This window comes from Xyrauchen texanus, chromosome 21 (genome assembly GCF_025860055.1).
Source record: "Xyrauchen texanus isolate HMW12.3.18 chromosome 21, RBS_HiC_50CHRs, whole genome shotgun sequence".
Lineage (NCBI taxonomy): Eukaryota > Metazoa > Chordata > Actinopteri > Cypriniformes > Catostomidae > Xyrauchen > Xyrauchen texanus.
This window is the reverse complement of record NC_068296.1, coordinates 31,948,475-31,967,305: the sequence shown is the minus strand read 5'-3', so window position 1 is coordinate 31,967,305 and position 18,831 is coordinate 31,948,475. Positions and strand designations below refer to the sequence as shown.

The 18,831-nt window shown below is 38.2% G+C and overlaps 1 protein-coding gene across 2 annotated transcripts in view; it reads left to right on the top strand.

Annotated features, from left to right (window-relative positions):
- The first annotated feature begins 778 nt into the window (after positions 1–778).
- Positions 779–18,831, top strand: part of LOC127661367 (ADP-ribosylation factor GTPase-activating protein 2-like) — a 45,043-nt gene continuing 26,990 nt past the window's right edge. The window contains exons 1-12 of one of the 2 annotated variants that reach the window (XM_052152017.1): positions 779–900; positions 1,772–1,890; positions 2,512–2,584; positions 3,400–3,531; positions 3,948–4,028; positions 6,044–6,158; positions 6,298–6,354; positions 7,656–7,700; positions 10,936–10,988; positions 16,332–16,468; positions 16,670–16,801; positions 17,061–17,189. In XM_052152017.1, the coding sequence (XP_052007977.1) occupies positions 829–900; positions 1,772–1,890; positions 2,512–2,584; positions 3,400–3,531; positions 3,948–4,028; positions 6,044–6,158; positions 6,298–6,354; positions 7,656–7,700; positions 10,936–10,988; positions 16,332–16,468; positions 16,670–16,801; positions 17,061–17,189 (1,145 nt within the window). In that variant the 5' untranslated portion in view covers positions 779–828. The remainder of the gene's footprint in view (positions 901–1,771; positions 1,891–2,511; positions 2,585–3,399; positions 3,532–3,947; positions 4,029–6,043; positions 6,159–6,297; positions 6,355–7,655; positions 7,701–10,935; positions 10,989–16,331; positions 16,469–16,669; positions 16,802–17,060; positions 17,190–18,831) is intronic. The other variant, XM_052152018.1, reaches the window with a different exon arrangement.

Sequence of the window (18,831 nt, the reverse complement as noted above, 5' to 3'; positions counted from 1 at the left end):
ATATTTTTTATTAAACCAGTGTGATTTGATTTGACCACTATAGCTTCTTATTTTATTTTTATTTTAGTGTTGTTGTTATTATTTCATTAGTATGTAATGGCGAGTATTTTCATACGTAATGGTTTAATTTTTGTTGTATTGTTGTAATAAACAAAGTTTGTATTCAATACAAATAATTTATTTGACATTTTGATTTTGTTTGGACATTTCTCTTAATGCAGCTCAGCATGGAATCTTTACATGAGACACAAAAAAGTATTGGTTTAAGTTAATGACAAAAAGCAGATATCCCAATAATATAATCATAATTTTGGGAGTTCTTCCTCTTTATAGGAGATGTGAAAAAAACCAGAGTATATAAAATACATAAATGCTCTCATAAATATTGCCATCTTAAAGAGAAAACAGAAAGATAAACAAAGAAAAATCTAATTTAACGATATAACATTAAACTCTTTAATATGTACAGAGAATATAACAACAGAATAAATAAAGGGCTATTTTGTCTATATATTCTGACTCGATTCTCTAAGTTTTGATTATTTATAAATTCAACGAATAAACCCCATATTTTATAAAATACATGCATTTATGCTTTAGAGTTTTTCAACCATAAAGCATGCTAACATTTCTCTAATGACATACTGAAGGATGGGATATATTTTTCCAGTAATGGAAATTATACGGAATTACCTTTTTAGTCATTTTAATTTGCCTTTTACGTTTAAACTGTTTCACGTCTAGAGACCTTTAATTTGTAAAACAGGTTTTCCGGTGTCTTTTTAATATGCTGAGGTTTCTGTGTTCACTTTGATCAGTGTTGGCGAGATGGCGTCGGAACCGAACAAGACAGAAATTCTCACTATTTTTAAACGACTGCGCTCCATTCCCACAAACAAGGTAATGCGAAATATCTTACTGAAGCCGTTCTGTTTTCATAAGAATCATCATTTTAGCCTATTCAGAGACATCAGTGTGTGTGTTTCGTGTGGGATTACGTGTCAATTGTCTTTCCTTAAACCGGTGCTGATGCGGCCTGTCTCGTCAACATAGTCACAGATTTACTATCAAAATCACTCCTGAAAAACAGCCCAGTAACAATCTATGAAACAAGAATAATTACGCACTCAAGAGCTGCCAAAACAAAACTAGCTGTCTTGAACGAAATCACTTGATTACAGTTTTTCGTCTTGTTTGTTAGTTGAGAATGACGCAGAGGAGGTGAAAACGACTCGCCCTGTAATAATGTAATGGAGATGCAGAATGTCCATCCATACTTATTGAGTTGCGTGCTTAGACCGTCTCAAATATAGATCAAACACACCAATTTGTGTGAAAAGTATGTTTTGTAACATGGTGGCATAATTAGTTACATTTTCGAATAGCACGAAATGTCATGAAACTTTGATTTAGTTTATTTTCCTATATATTCTTATATAAAGTGTTATAAACTACAGACCTGTGGTCAGCATGCTAACAGTATATATACTGACTCTTATCCCTGGATAGGGCCAGAGCATGTTGGTGAACCAGATGGTTTCAAAACCCCCATGTCTGTCTGTGATCTTTAAAGGCATTTAAGCCATTTTATTGCAGGCTCCCTAAAGTCATGGAAACCTGATATTATCAAGGAATTTGAGTGATGAATTTTCAAGCTGGAAAATATAGACGAGATGAGACTTTTTTTTATAATGTTTGTGAACCATGACGAAGTGTTACTTTTTAAAAAAAATTATAAATCGTTTTGCACATGTTTGTATTTTATTTCTAGGCGTGCTTTGACTGTGCTGCTAAGAATCCGAGTTGGGCAAGTATTTCATATGGCGTGTTTTTGTGCATTGACTGTTCTGGAATTCATCGCTCTTTGGGAGTGCACCTAAGTTTTATCAGGTATGTCTGGCTCTCTATTGTTTACTTCTTTTATTATAATGTGATGTCATGTGAACATCTGTCAATGGTTGTTTTTATTGGTCATGCATTGCAGAAAGTAAACAATAGAACTTTGACGTTGTTTGAAGTTTTGCCACACATCCAACTTACTTCATCACTTTGTTTGATGTTCGGGTGTAAAATCTTAAAGCTGAAATTTCATTTCTGCGCATTAGCATCACCAAACAGAACTGCATGAATTATCACTGTTTGTAATGACACATACACACACCAATGGTTGAGCCAATGTGACCATCTCAGACTGGTTGGGATGCTCAAGCAAGCAGAGCAATTTTTTGCACCACGTTGTTTTACACTTTTTGGGGAATTAACCCACAAATTGCTTTCATAATGTCCTCTCTGTATATTAAGCTGGGACATGAAGGGTACTTGTAGAATCGAAATAAAAGACACTTCACCGTAATCTCTCGACTCGTATATAAATGCTTGAATGATTTGACAATTGTCTTTTTGTTTACAGTTCTTTAATATTCACTAATGAATAATCCAGCACTATTACAATAGTAGTTTAGGCAGCCTGTGAGTGTTTCAGTGTTAAGTGACTGTTGGCAATCATTTCAGATCGACAGAGCTGGATTCCAACTGGAGCTGGTTTCAGTTGAGATGTATGCAGGTTGGAGGCAATGCCAATGCGGTTAGTTTTTCATTTTTAAACTACTCCATAAAAGCATGCATTCAAATACTTTAGTTCTGCATTTAAAGGGATAACTCACCTAAAATGTTTAATTATCTCATCATTTACTCACCCTCATGCCTTCTCACCCAAATTCTAAACAAACATTTTTAGAAGAAGATCTCAGTTGTGTTGGTCCATACAATGCAAGTGAATAGGGGCCAGAAATTTGAAGCTTCAAAAAGCACATAAAGGCAGCATAAAAGTAATCCATAAGACTCCAGTGGTTAAATCCATATCTTCAGAAGAGATATGATAGGTGTGGGTGAGAAACAGATCAATATAAGTAATTTTTTACTATAAATTCTCCTCCCTGCCCAGTAGGCAGCGATATGTACAAAGAATGTGAATCGCCAAAAACAAAAAAATTATTTTAAAGTTGAGATTTATGAAAAAAAGAAAAAAAGCACTTAAATGTTGACCCACATCTATCATATCAATTCTGAAGATATAGTTTAAACCACTGTAGTCTTATGGATCCTATTTATGCTGCCTTTATGTGCTTTTAGGTGCTTCAAAGTTCTGTCCACCATTCATTATTGTATGAACCTACAGAGCTGAAATATTCTTCTAAAAATATTTGTTTGTTTTCAGCAAAACAAAGAAAGTCATACACACCTGGGATGGCATGAGGGTGAGTAAATGGTGAGAGAATATACATTTTTGGGGAAACTGTCAGCTTTAAAATTCAGCCCCATTAATTTAGCCACTGATGCTAACACTCTACGTGATGTTACATCACTCTCCTTACTCCCATGTTTGCTCTCTGTGCACAGATGGCTTTTTTTCGTCAACATGGCTGTACCACCAATGACACCAATGCGAAGTACAACAGTCGTGCGGCTCGGATGTACAGAGAGAAGATTCGACAGCTTGCCAACGCTGCACTCTCCAAGTATGGCACTGAGGTGACTATACAAACCCCATGCTGTTCAAGCATTGTCACTCCCTATAAAGTCAACTATGCCCTGCATTAATTGGTACTATCAAGCTAATAACACGATTCTTTTGAATCTACTATTCAGTTAGATTTAAATATGATTTTGTATTAGTTCCTCAACTCGTTTTATTGTGTTTAGTTGATCTCTCTGTTGCTGTTCAGTTGATAATGTTTGGTTTCAATATGTTGCCATGTTGTTTGTGATACTGGCTAAACTTTGAACTCGAGAGTCACTGAGCAAACTCCATGTTACAGCAGTGGTAATTTGGTTTTGCCTTCCCACAGTCAAAGGTTATGTAATGCTACCAGACATCTAATGTGTTGAGTGCTGCGTTCAGGACATTGATTTGATTTGAGACGTTGTCTTGTCTTTTCACCGTTCAGCTGTGGATTGAAAGCTCTGGCTGTGCTCAGCCTTCACCTTCAGAGAAGAAAGACACTGATTTCTTTGATGAGCACACACAGGTATGACACAGAGTTGTGCATGTTGACTGTGCTTCTCTTTTAAATACAAACTTTTGGTATTTGAAGGACACATTATAAGGAAATAAACATGGTTCCAATGGTCATGGAACCTTGAAAATATAAGGACATTTTTAAATTGTGTTTTATTCTGACCTGGAAAGTTGTGAAGTTTCATAGAATTGTGGATATAATTTGTTTCTACCTAGAAATTGCACTTTGTGTTTGTTGTCAAGGTTTTTTTTTTTTATTTTTTTTTAATTCTCATCCTGTAATTATGAACAACTGGAAAAGGGATGAGCAAGACTACCAATTTTCTTAATAGACTGGTCAGCGTTTAGGATAATAATATATAATTAGGCTCCGTTATGTTCACGTGACCACAATCAGGTGCCTTTTAGAGAGATATACTGATACAAAGCGCAGCACTTGAACGTAACAAACAGATATTCAACAAATAAATAGGCTAAATAATTATAACATCATATTGCACAATACTATAAAAGTAAGGAATGCTCCAATACAGAGGTTGTCCTCACTGTGCAGTCAAAAGTGCAGAACTGCTAGATAATATTTCAGGGTACAAAAAAAAAAACAAGTTCATGAGTTTAAACTTTTATTTACTGCAACTATTGGACCAAATGTTTATTAGTATCTTTAATTACTATGTTCTTAAGCATTTGATACAATGTGCTTTTTATGTACATATGTGTTGTTGCATTGTACACGCATTTAAAGTACCTGCATTTAATTACATCTGTAGTTGCACTGTGAAACAAACCTGCTAAACCTACCCGTACCTCAACCTCAGTAGCAGAACATTTTGTGGGAATTTTGCAGAACAACATGTACTTTAGTTACACATTAAAAACATTGTATTGTATGTATTTTAATGTAGTACATAGTAGTTAAAGACACCTAATATAAAGTGGGACCATCTATTTATTTAAAATGTATAAATGTATTTAATTTACTCACCCTGAAGCCATCCTAGGTGTATATGACTCTTCTTTCAGCCAAACACAATCGTAGTTATATTAAAAAATATCCTGGCTCTTCCAAGCTTTATAATGGGAGTGAATGGTACCTTAGATTTTGAAGCCCAAAAAAGCAAATCTATCCATCATAAAAGTAATCCATACGGCTCCAGGGGGTTAATAACGGTCTTCTGAAGCGAAGGGATGCGTTTTTGTAAGAAAATATCCATATTTATAAACCATAATCACTGGCTTCTGGTAACTGCTGCCCACCAATGCTTTAAGAGTTTTACTGTACTAAGTGTTATTCTCTGTTAAGCACAGCAAGTTATCATCACGCAAAAACGCTCTCCAAGTAGTTGCGTCTCTCAATTAGTTTAAGAAATGCGTCTCCCATTAAAACCACCACCACATATTAATGTTAAGCGTTGACCCCACTGAACTCTGGCATCTCTACACTGGAAAAGCTATTTGAAAAAGTCACAAGTTTTGGGGAGCCTTAAGAAACGTCACATGTTACAGATTTATAACTTAATTACTATTATAAGTGAACTTCAGGGCAAAAAAGTGCAGATTATGGCCCCTATAAGATTACGCTCATGCGGGGCTGGGTAGCTCAGTGAGTATTGACGCTGACTACCACCCCTGGAGTCGCGAGTTCGAATCTAGGGCATGCTGAGTGACTCCAGCCAGGTCTCCTAAGCAACCAAATTGGCCTGGTTGCTAGGGAGGGCAGTGACATGGGGTAACATCCTCGTGGTTGCTATAATGTGGTTCTCGCTCTTGGTTGGATGCTTGGTGAGTTGTGTGTGGATGCCATGGAGAATAGCGTGGGCCTCCATACGCTATGTCTCAGCAGTAGTGCGCACAACAAGCCACGTGATAAGATGCACGGATTGACTGTCTCAGACGCGGAGGAAACTACGCCACACATTGGGTGCACATTGGGAATTGGGCAGAAAAAAAAGATTACGCTCATGCGTATATGCTGTTATCGTGTCTTTGTGTTAAATTTGACAGTCATGGTGTTTTTACCTGCAGCCTGCTATCAGCTGGGACATGGCATCACCAACATCAGCAGATCAAAATGGAGTCGTAACTGTAACCCCTCAACTGGAGCAGAGTAGTCCTAAGATTTCAGAGGCTACTAGCCCCCGTGAGAACACTTCCTCCTGAAACATCATAACACCTGCACATTTAAACAGCCACATTGTCATTGTGTTTCACAATCAGTCATACACATTTTTGACTTGTCAGTAAGTTTGATTTTAAGTGATTTTGTCCATGTGTTACAGAGCCTGAAGAAGGTCCGAGTATTGAAGGACTGAGCACAAGTCCTAAAACCACAATGGGTGAGTATTTGCCTGATTGTATGCTTGCATATGACTAGGCAGAATATTTATTATGTTCAAATTATCATCAGAACATTTTCATGATTGTGTTCTCCATTCACCACCCCATTCCAACTGAAATGCTTCCCAGAGATTTATTTTAATGTGATGTTTTTATTGGATCATATCACCAACATTAATGAATCCCATAACCAAGTCAAGCTCCAGGACCTGCTTGGAAAACTTACTGATATTTTAAAAAGTATTTATCTTGCATATATCAACCTTTTAATTGCCAAAAACAAGGAATTTCTCAAAACATTTGTTTTGCAAGTACTATGATAATTGTAACATTGCATGCTTTTATGAAAATGTATAATAATAGTCTATGTAAAATCTAGTTCGCAACCCAACTTTCTTTTGTAATGTGCTATATTTCCAAGTGAGATTTTCAATGACAACTTGATTTTTATCATAGGGATGTGATGTGAAATGTGAGCGTTCTATATCAGAAGGAACGTCACAATGTGCTTTCTAGATATTGTTTAACAATATTCATTGTCGTTATCCTACACGGCCTAAGTTACATTAGCAGAAAAGTTATTTAAATGGAAGAGAAAGTTATTGCATTGTTATTAAAGTTTGCAAAGATTGTTTATATAAAATAATGTGAATCAGGGGCCTGGGTAGCTCAGCAAGTAAAGATGCTGACTACCACACCTGGAGTCGCAAGTTCGAATCCAGGGCGTGCTGACTGACTCCAGTCAGGCTTCCTAAGCATCCAAGTGGCCTGGTTGCTAGGGCGGGTAGAGTTACGTTGGGTTATCCTCCTAGTGGTCGCTATAATAGGGTTCTCGCTGTTGGTGGGGTGCGTGGGGAGTTGTTTGCGGATGCCGCAGAGAATAGCGTGAAGCCTTCACACATGCTACGTCTCCGCAGTAATGCTCTCAACAAGCCACGTGATAAAATGCTCAGATTGACGGTCTCAGAAGCGGAGGCAAGAGTCACTATACCATCACGATGACCTAGAGCGCATTGTGAATTGGGCATCCAAATTGGGGAGAAAAAGTGGAGAGAAAAAAAGTGTAAAAATGTGAATCATTTACAGTAAGACCAATAACATGCATTAGGAAGTAAATGTGGTCGATGTCGATTTTATGTTGATGTTTACAATACAAAAAATGCTCGTGCTTTCTATGCTAATATCAATCCATTATATCTGGCAAAATAGTTTTCTGACATTTTCACCAAATGAATATTAACTCATTCAGCTAAAGAGGCTTGTGCCCCCAGTAACGGTTATGTCTGTTCTGTTAATGTAGAGGACTCAATGAGATTGACGTCAGACGAGTCACAACCTCCTAAAGGTGATTTTGAATGATTTTGAAATTGCTTTTTGCCAAATGATTAGTGGGAAAGTAGCAGCATGGTTCTGCACTTGACTGACGCTTGATTTTGTGTGTGTGCGCCGCTTTTACCCCACCCCTTCCTCTCTATCACAATATCACCACCCCCCATTGGGGCTTGAAGCTTTCCATCTGTCCTTTTGTTTCTGATAGGGGTGTAAATACAGTAATTCAATGATCAAGTTAATTGTTGTGAATAATGTAACTAAGCATGTGGACTGTCGATAAATCAGCTTCAGCACAAATGTGTTCAGTAATCATATTGCTAATAGAAGCATCCGAAGATTGAGCGCACACTGCAGCTCGCGGTGCATATTATAGTGACAGGCGCGCACAATTTAGCTTGTGAAAATAAAGCAGGCTTAAATGAACCCGTTGTGGGAGTGTTTATAATTGTAAAAATTATATCATTCATTGTTAGTTCATATGCATTAACTAATGTTAACAAATGGAACTTTATTGAAAAGTGTTACCAGATTTTCTATAAGCATTACTGTTGCTATGAACTGTAATAAATGAATGATAAATTAAGCAAACATTAAATTGATCCAAAACAAATGCATTAAAATACAGCAGACTGCAAATCTTAGAATATATATATATATACAGGTGAAACTCGAAAAATTAGAATATCGTGCAAAAGTTCATTAATTTCAGTAATTCAACTTAAAAGGTGAAACTAATATATTATATTGACTCATTACAAGCAAAGTAAGATATTTCAAGCCTTTATTTGATATAATTTTGATGATTATGGCTTACAGCTTATGAAAACCCCAAATTCAGAATCTCAGAAAATTAGAATATTGTGAAAAGGTTCAGTATTGTAGGCTCAAAGTGTCACACTCTAATCAGCTAAACACCTGCAAAGGGTTCCTGAGCCTTTAAATGGTCTCTCAGTCTGGTTCAGTTGAATTCACAATCATGGGGAAGACTGCTGACCTGACAGTTGTGCAGAAAACCATCATTGACGCCTCCACAAGGAGGGAAAGCCTCAAAAGGTAATTGCAAAAGAAGTTGGATGTTCTCAAAGTGCTGTATCAAAGCACATTAATAGAAAGTTAAGTGGAAGGGAAAAGTGTGGAAGAAAAAGTTGCACAAGCAGCAGGGATGACCGTAGCCTGGAGAGGATTGTCAGGAAAAGGCCATTCAAATGTGTGGGGGAGCTTCACAAGGAGTGGACCGAGGCTTCAAATGTCGTATTCCTCTTGTCAAGCCGCTCCTGAACAACAAACAATGTCAGAAGCGTCTTACCTGGGCTAAAGAAAAAAAGAACTGGTCTGTTGCTCAGTGGTCCAAAGTCCTCTGTTCTGATGAGAGCAAATTTTGCATCTCATTTGGAAACCAAGGTCCCAGAGTCTGGAGGAAGAATGGAGAGGCACATAATCCAAGATGCTTGAAGTCCAGTGTGAAGTTTCCACAGTCTGTGTTGGTTTGGGGAGCCATGTCATCGGCTGGTGTTGGTCCACTGTGCTTTATTAAGTCCAGAGTCAACGCAGCCGTCTACCGGGACATTTTAGAGCACTTCATGCTTCCTTCAGCAGACAAGCTTTATGGAGATGCTGACTTCATTTTCCAGCAGGACTTGGCACCTGCCCACACTGCCAAAAGTACCAAAACCTGGTTCAATGACCATGGTATTACTGTGCTTGATTGGCCAGCAAACTCGCTTGACCTGAACCCCATAGAGAATCTATGGGGCATTGCCAAGAGAAAGATGAGAGACATGAGACCAAACAATGCAGAAGAGCTGAAGGCCGCTATTGAAGCATCTTGGTCTTCCATAACACCTCAGCAGTGCCACAGGATGATAGCATCCATGCCACGCGCATTGAGGCAGTAATTAATGCAAAAGGGGCCCAAACCAAGTACTGAGTACATATGCATGATTATACTTTTCAGAGGGCCGACATTTCTGTATTTAAAATCCTTTTTTTTTTTATTGATTTCATGTAATATTCTAATTTTCTGAGATTCTGAATTTGGGGTTTTCATAAGCTGTAAGCCATAATCATCAAAATTATATCAAATAAAGGCTTGAAATATCTTACTTTGCTTGTAATGAGTCTATATAATATATTAGTTTCACCTTTTAAGTTGAATTACTGAAATTAATGAACTTTTGCACGATATTCTAATTTTTCGAGTTTCACCTGTATGTATATACACTTTTCAATATGTACCTACATTTTAGCTGAAAGGGTTGTAGTAGGCTAGATTTACAGTTTGTGGAGTCGTCCACATGCATTTTGTAGTATTAACATAAATGGTTCATTTTAATGACAGTCTAAAAAATGAAGACTATACAAATTCTTTAACTGAAATCCCTAGTTTCAGTATTTTTATATAAATCTGAACTAAACTGGTCATCTGATAATCTTATTAACGTAGTGTTTTGATCACAATGCCCATTTCAACGGTTTCAGTTGACTCGTGAATTAAGGAAACGTGCAACAAAGGGTCTATAACTTAAAAAAAATCAGCACAAAAAAAACAAAACATGCCAAGACTGCATTGACATAAGATTTTGAAATAATCAGATTTTTCTTTAAATCACTTATAATCTTTGTTCTTTGTGCATTTAAACGGTATGTTTACATGTGCAATTACAATCCGATGTTTTTTGCGTAGTCGAGCTATAGTCTTCATCTGTCTGTCCACGTTAACATAAGACAATGTGTAGTCAAATATTTGAAGGAAGCACATCAGCAGAGGAGTTGCCGGTAACAGACACACACACAGTCTGGATTGATGTGCACAGTAATGAGATTAGAACGGCTTTTCATTATTGATCTGAATGTGGCGTAAGTAAATCTTAAACTTCATTTCGTTTGTCTCAGAAACTTGGGGCAACTTCAGGCTGTTTGGACTTTCTAGAGATCATAGGTCCAGTCCACTAATTAATACTCCTCCATGAATGTGCAGTGTATAGAGCTCTGGCCTGTTCCTACTGTTCCAAGTACACACTTTAAAGGCTTTCATGCTCTAATAATCTAATTGATTGGGTGTAGGTGTGACCTCTTCCCTTCGGCTTTGCTAGCATGATATTTCTCTTGGCGGTGTATGCCATTGCCTCACTTGTCATGCACTAATGATCCCTCTCTGAAGATTATTTATTCACTAGGCTAATGTGAGCCTTGAGTTGGTTACTGGTTTTCTGATCTCTGACTAACTGTTCTATGCTGTCTGATTTCAGAAGTGAAACCCTCCATCATTGGAAAGAAAAAGCCAACTGCTGCAAAAAAAGGGGTAGGTATACTTACTCTTGTATTCTGATTGTGAAGTTTTCAGCATTTGCCACAAGGTGTCAGGCTAACACAACTGAATAGTTGACTGGCACCAAACAGAAACTGAACTGTGTGGCTCTGCATCAAGCCAAAGAAGGAATCCAATATAATAATTAAAACTCTGGCATTACTACACAATGGCATTATTAAAGCTTTGAATAATACTTTGAGTAATCTCACAAATGTGTGCCAGTGACCGTGACATTTTGAGCAGCCTGGGTTCCTGAAGTATTTTTCTCATTCCATTTACTCTATTGGCTTTTCAGAAAACCACCTAGCAGCTGCATCTTGCTTTTTCGTCCATAAATAAAAAAAAGTGTAAATATAAGGTTGTAATAACTCAAGCTCATTCTTGGAGCTTTATAGTTTCTGTATTCATGCCCCCTGACCTGTACATATATTCAGCAAAAGTATGTATTTTCCTACCATTGGAACAATTTTGATACTGTGAGACTGAACATGAACATTTATCTTGGAGTTTTTAAAAGGTGTGTCAGCAGGGGGCCTCAACAAACATTATAAGCAGTGCTGCTGGCAAAAGATAGCCGGTGGTCACACATTAGGATTTTTACAGCTGGATGAAGCACAACAAAATGCAGTGATCTCAAAAAGAGGTTTGAAAAGTTTCCAGCTACTTTTAACTTGATACATAGACCTACAAATTGTAAAGTTTACATACACTGAGGTTTAAGTCATTAAAACACATTTTAACCACTGCACAGATATAATATTAGCAAACTATAGTTTTGACTTGTCGCTTAGGACATGTACTTTTGTACATAATGCCAAGTATTTTTCCAACAATTGTTTACAGACAGATTGTTTCACTTTTAATTGACTATCACAATTCCAGTGGGTCAGAAGTTTACATACATTAAGTTAACTGTGCCTTTAAGCAGCTTGAAAAATTCCAGAAAATTATGTCAATTACACAATTGGCTTCTGATAGGAGGTGTACTGAATTGGAGGTGTACCTGTGGATGTATTTTAAGGCCTACCTTCAAACTCAGTGCCTCATTTCTTGACATCATGGGAAATTAAAAAGAAATCAGCCAAAAACTCAAAAAAATAAATTGTGGACCTCCACAAGTCTGGTTCATTCTTGGGAGCAATTTCCAAATGCCTGAACATACCGCTTTCATCTGCACAAACAATAGTACATGAGTATAAACACCACGGGACCATGCAGCCATCATACTGCTCAGGAAAGAGATGCATTCTGTCTCCTAGAGATGAATGAAGTTTGGTGCGAAAAGTGCAATTCAATCCCAGAACAACATCAAAGGAGCTTGTGAAGATGCTGGAGGAAACAGGTAAACAATAATCTTTATCCACAGTAAAACAAGACCTATATCGACATAACCTGAAAGGCTGCTTGGCAAGGAAGAACCCACTGCCCCAAAACTGCCATAAAAAGCCAGGCAGTTTAAAGTCCACATGGGACAAAGATCTTACTTTTTGGAGAAATGTCCTTTGGTCTGATAAAAAACTAAAATCGAAGTGTTTGACCATAATGACTATCGTTATGATTGGAGAAAAAAGGGTGAGGCTTTCAAGCCGAAGAACACCATCCCAACTGTGAAGCATGGGGATGGCAGCATCATGTTGTGGGGGTGCTTTGCTGCAGGAGGGACTGGTGCACTTCACAAAATAGATGGAATCATGAAGGAAAATTATGTGGATATATTGAAGCAACATCTCAGGACATCAGCCAGGAAGTTAAAGCTCTGTTGCAAATAGTTCTTCCAAATGGACAATGACCCCAAACATGCGTCCAAAGTTGTGGCAAAATGGATTAAGGACAACAAAGTCAAGATATTGGAGTGGCCATCACAAAGCCCTGATCTCAATCCACTTGAAAATTTGTGGGCAGAACTGAAAAAGCGTGTGCGAGCAAGGAGGCCTACACCAGTTACACCAGTTCTGTCTGGAGGAATGGGCCAAAATTCCTGCAGCTTGTGGAAGGCTACCCAAAAAGTTTGACACAATTTAAACAATCTAAAGGCAATGCTACCAAATACTAACAAAAGTCTATGTAAACTTCTGACCCACTGGGAATGTGATGAAAGAAATAAAAGATTAAATATATCATTCGCTCTACTATTATTCTGACATTTCACATTCTTTTTTCAGATCAACATTTTTAATGGTTGCTCCTCAAGCATGACACATAACACAACAAATCATTCATGTACAGGCAACCCCCCCAACCCCCAACAAACATCCCTGTGGCCAAGGCAGAGTACACGCACAGATAAAAAAAAAAAAAAAAAAAAAAAAAAACTGCATATTTAATCTCAGAAAAAAGAAATGTCCCTTATTCAGGACCCTGTATTTTAGATAATTTAGTAAAAATCCAAATAACTTTACATATCTTTATTGTGAAGCGTTTATACAAAGTTTTCCATGCTTGTTCAATTAACCATAAACCATTAATGAACTTGCACTTGTGTAACGGTCATTAAGACACTAACAGCTTACAGACCGTAGACAATTAAGGTCACAATTATGAAGACCTTTCTACTGACTCTGAAAAACACCAAAAGAAAGATGCCCAGGGTCCCTGCTCTTCTGCGTGAACTTGCTTTAGGCATGCTGCATGGAGGCATGAGGACTGCAGATGTGACCAGGGCAATAAATTGTAATGTCCGTACTGTGAGACGCCTTAGACCGCACTACAGGGAGACAGAAAGGACAGCTTATCCTCGCAGTTTCAGACCACGTGTTACAACACCTGCACAGGATCGGTACATCCAAATATCACACCTGCGAGACAGGTACAGGATGGCAACAAAACTGCCCGAGTTACACCAGGAATGCACAATCCCTCCATCAGTGCTGAAACTGTCCGCAATAGGCTGAGAGAGGCTGGACTGAGGGCTTGTAGGCCTGTTGTAAGTCAGGTCCTTACCAGACATCACCAGCAACAACGTCGCCTATGGGCACAAACCCACCTTTGCTTGACCAGGCAGGACTGGCAAAAAGTGCTCTTCACTGACGAGTCACAGTATTGTCTCACCGGGGGTGATGGTCGGACTCGCATTTATCATCAAAGGAATGAGTGTTACACCAAGGCCTGTACTCTGGAACAGGATCAATGGGGTGCGTGCTAAGTTGTTCGTGGATCACAGAGAGTAGCATGAGCCTCCTGTACTGTGATTCTCCATGGTGTCATGCACAACGAGCCACGTAATAAGATGCACAGATTGACTGTCTCAGAAGCGGAGGCATCTAAGTGGGAGGCTGATTTAATTAAAAGAACTAGCTAATCCATAGTTTGCATATTCATTGCAATGAGCTTTAAATCTGGATCTGAAGCCACGTTCATGATTCGCTTCAGCTATGTCATACAAAATGTGGTTAATGGTTATTCAATAATTGATAATAATAAATAATTTAATGGTGATCATCAATTAATCAAATGTATAACTATTACCTCTGTTTATCATCAAATAAGTATCAATTATCAAAAGTACTACCATTACCCTCAAGTTTTTCCCTTTAGATAATCATTCATTGTATTATCACCTTGTGGCTATGCAAATTAGATGGGTGTACTTCGGTGTGGCACAGTCCATTTCATTGGTTGCTACATGAATTAGATTAACGCTTCGATTTGCCTTGAAATGGCATTATTTTACAAAGACAAAAGATGTAGAAAACATGTGAGTGAACAAATCCCTCCCAAGTATTTGAATTCTATGCACTTGGAGAAAGGACATGGCTTCCAACAGAATAGTGCAGCAATCGAGCTGGAACGAAATCCAAGTGTGTACAAATGCATAAATGTATTATTAGATTTCTCGGTTGTTCGTTCAGTGTTTGCTCGCATCATATTCAGATTCACAATCATTTTCATTGTAGCATGCAACAGCCTGCAATCCAATAAAATTGAATATGCCACACCGAAGTATGCCCTTCTAATATGCATAGCCACAATGTAAAAGTACAACTAGTGATAATTCAGTGGTTGATGACAATAGAGACGGGACAACGACTTGATGGTTAAATGTGAGTGAATGATTATTAAGTGAAAAATTTAAAGGTAATTGTTATACTTTGGATAATTCACAATCATTATTTGATGATTAACAGAGGTAATGGTTATACATTTGATTAATTTATAATCATCATTCAACCACATTTGTCACATTTCATATGCTTTGATCTCCACATGAAAAGCGCTTGCAGACAAAAACGTCTCATTCTACGTTTTGGTGATCGTTAAAACTTGGTGTGATTCTGTGGTTGAAAAAATGTGTCTTAAGTTTCATATGGGCTTGTGTAAAGGGATTAATGGAAGGAGGCAGCTAGAACCGGCTTGACAATATAAATAATGAAGAACTTAAACGAAAAAAAACAAACGCACAAAGGTGTCGGACAGCTGCACGTAAATCTCTCTCTCCCTCTCACTGCTGCCTCCAGTCGGCCTTTATCCCTCCCCAGGTGGATAGGAGGCAGTCCTCCGGCCCCTGGCGGAGGGAATGCCCTGCCGCATTTTTGGTAGACGGTAGGGATCTCCCCCGTCCCTGGCAGCAGTAAACGTTCCTCCTCTTCCAGGCGGCCGGTCTCCTCCATCCTCTGGTGGATGGCCACGGATGCTCCTTTGGATTGGATGGTTGCGGCGAAAATTCTACTACGGCGCATCCCTCCTCTTTCCCGGGTTTCGGCACCAGTGTAATGGGATTAATGGAAAGGAGGTGGCGAGAACCGGCTTGACGATATAAATAATATTTTAATGAAGAACTTGAATGAAAAGACAAACACTCAAAGGTGTCAGACAGCTGCACGTAAATCTCTTTCTTTCGCACTGCAGCCTCCAGTCGGCCTTTATCCCTCTCGGAGGCTTGATTAGCCTGATTAGGGGCCGGGTGTGCAGCATCACGACTCGGATCCTACCTGTCACAGCTTGTTTTACAGAAAATAGCTTTAAGAGCTCCATTCCCCATCACTTCATCACCGACACTGAATCATATATATATATATTTATATTTTATTTTATGTATTGAATTGTCTTATTAATATATGCAATTCATAGTCTTATATAATTAATTTGATTAAATATTTTATTCAATTGACAGCCCTAGTGACAGCTCAATTGACAGATACAATATCGCAAAAGAAAAAAAAATCATAATGGAGGTTTTGAATTGCATCTGAATTTCAGGAACCCTAGTAAACCATTTAAAATTCATTATGATATAAAGTATTTGTAGTGCTGATATTTTAATAATTTCTAACTTTAAAATGTCTTGACACAGGATTATTCTTTGTTTTTTGTTGTTGTTGTTTTTTTTACTATTAGCTTGGTGCTAAAAAGGGTCTTGGAGCCCAGAAGGTGAGCAGCAAGAACTTCACTGAGGTGGAGAAACAAGCACAGGTGGCTGAGAAACTGAGAGAGGAACAGGTTTCTGAGGCCAAGAAACAAGCCGAGGAATCCATGTGAGTCTTCAGACTCTGTCTGATTAGTATTGTTGAGAGGGCTCTCGGATGGACTGACTTTAGGATTTAGAGGTTTAGCCCTGCCTTTAAATGATTGAATAGTCAGCTATGTATTTGAGGGGAGGCCTGGCTCTTCTAATAGTGTAATCAGAACTACAGCTTTAGCAGTTTCATCTGATTGCATTCCCCTGTTTCTCGCAGAGTGGCCTCTATGCGACTGGCCTACAAAGAGCTAGAGATTGACAGGAAGATTGAGGAGAAGAAACTACAGAACATGGAGGGGAAGAAGAAGGAACAGGCGGAGAGGTTGGGCATGGGATTCGGCAACAGGAGGTGATGATACAGTGCCAGCCTTGATTAAACCACTGTCATAATAATTACATCACTCCTTTCAAGCATGATACCACTATCACAGCAAATTAATAACCCAAAATGCCATTACCCAGAGTAATTGTTGGTGTAGGAGTATTGTGTGTAATTTTGCCATTCATTTGACGTACGTTATGTACATTTTCCTTGGAATTGTGAATGTAAATTTAATGAGTCTAATGAGATCTGACTTTGTCCTTTTAATGTCCTTGATTTTCTGCAGTGCCGTGTCTCACTCTGTGATGGCTGAGATGCAGGTGATTGAGCAGGAGACCCCGGTGGGAGTCAAATCGTCCTCTCGCTCTAAGCTGGACATGTTTGATGAGCCTGGATTCGCCTCAGGACCACCAAAGTATGTTTGTGTTGGACAGCGTGTTTGTTTATTTGTGGTGTTTGCTCAAACTTGTGGTTAGGGATTTGAACTAACCCCTAACCCTAAGTAATAACTATTTTTCCAAGTGGACATTAAAACAGCCAAAACAACCCAATAGACTTTGAAGGTGGGATTTGGATTATGTATAGGGAGTGTCATGGAGACTTGTGGTTGGGCTCTTTTGACTGTTACTTTCCCCTTTGAGCAACTGTTCAGAACATCCCAGAAACTAGGGATTGGCATTTTCGAGTAATTTTGTAGTCGAGTACTCTAAACCCACAAAAATCGAGTATTCGATTATGAGTAATCCATTATTACACGTACGTAAAATGTATTTTTTGTTTTATTCGCAAATGTTGCCAAGAACAGTTTTAAAATAAGCTAACTTCAAAAATGTTGGGGGGTTTATGAACAAGACGCATTAATAATAATAAAATAATAATATATTTAAAAGTAAAAACGTTTGTACTCACCTGGAGCTTACATGGAAACAACTACTGATGGCATTATGGTAATGCACATAAAACTCTTGAGAGTCTGTATAAGGGCTATCACGTGTTTATCGTTTCGCATGTTATTATTCAGAATAGCAAGTGATCAAAGTTGGCTTTATTTAAAATGCTCTCTTCTCATCTTTAGATATTTAAAAAGGTCATGAAGTGCTATTTTTTTTAAATAATTTTATTATCTTCCCTGAGGTACAATGAAAACGTTAGTTTTGCACCAAAACAGTCACAATTTAGTAATATGTGATCATTTTCCACCCTGCCTCTGGCCCTCTGTCTGAAACGCTTGTTTTTGGCCTAAGCACTTCCTTAACTTCAATGTAAACACCCAATGTTATGATTGGCTAACATCATGCAGCCACCCAAATTCGGCTAATTTAATTGGAAGAAAATGAATAAGCCTTAACATTATAAAACTACATTTCAGGGTTTACACAACGCACATCCAACACATTCCATCTGAATGTATTAAACCGTTCATCTGAAGCACAACATTTTACACTCGGCACCATAAACATCAAACAGTCATGACTAGATTTACTTAAATTGTTTAATGGGCCCAAGTGTTTTTAACTGCCCAATCCTTCAGTAACAGATCCTTTGCAAAGCTTGAATCGTATTGTGACTGATTCATAAGCAATTCACGCTGAAATGAGCCAAAAAAATGTGCACTCATAGTTCAAAGCACAGTGAAATGACGCACACACGTAATGAGGCACAAATTGCCAGAAACGCACCGAAATGATCAAAGAAATCCATCTAATCCATGTTTGCATACATCAACAATTAAAAATATAGCTGCAAGCAGCAATGCGGATTCCTCCTCAAAATGGCAAATCATTTAAAATTGATCAGTAGATGGTTGGGGATTAACCCTCCAAATTAAGGAATTCAAAAAAACATGTCTTTGTCTGAATCCTAAACGAAACATTTTCAATGTACAGGAAAATCCATACCGGACCTTATGGATCCTTGAGGCTTTTTTGTTCCCAATGAGAAATGAGGCATGTACACCAAGTTTCAGAAGAATTGGACAAATGGCGTGGAAATGGTATCACTTTGAAAAAATTTTTTGGGGCGTGGCCTGTAGCGCCACCTGTGGGCCATTCTTGGTT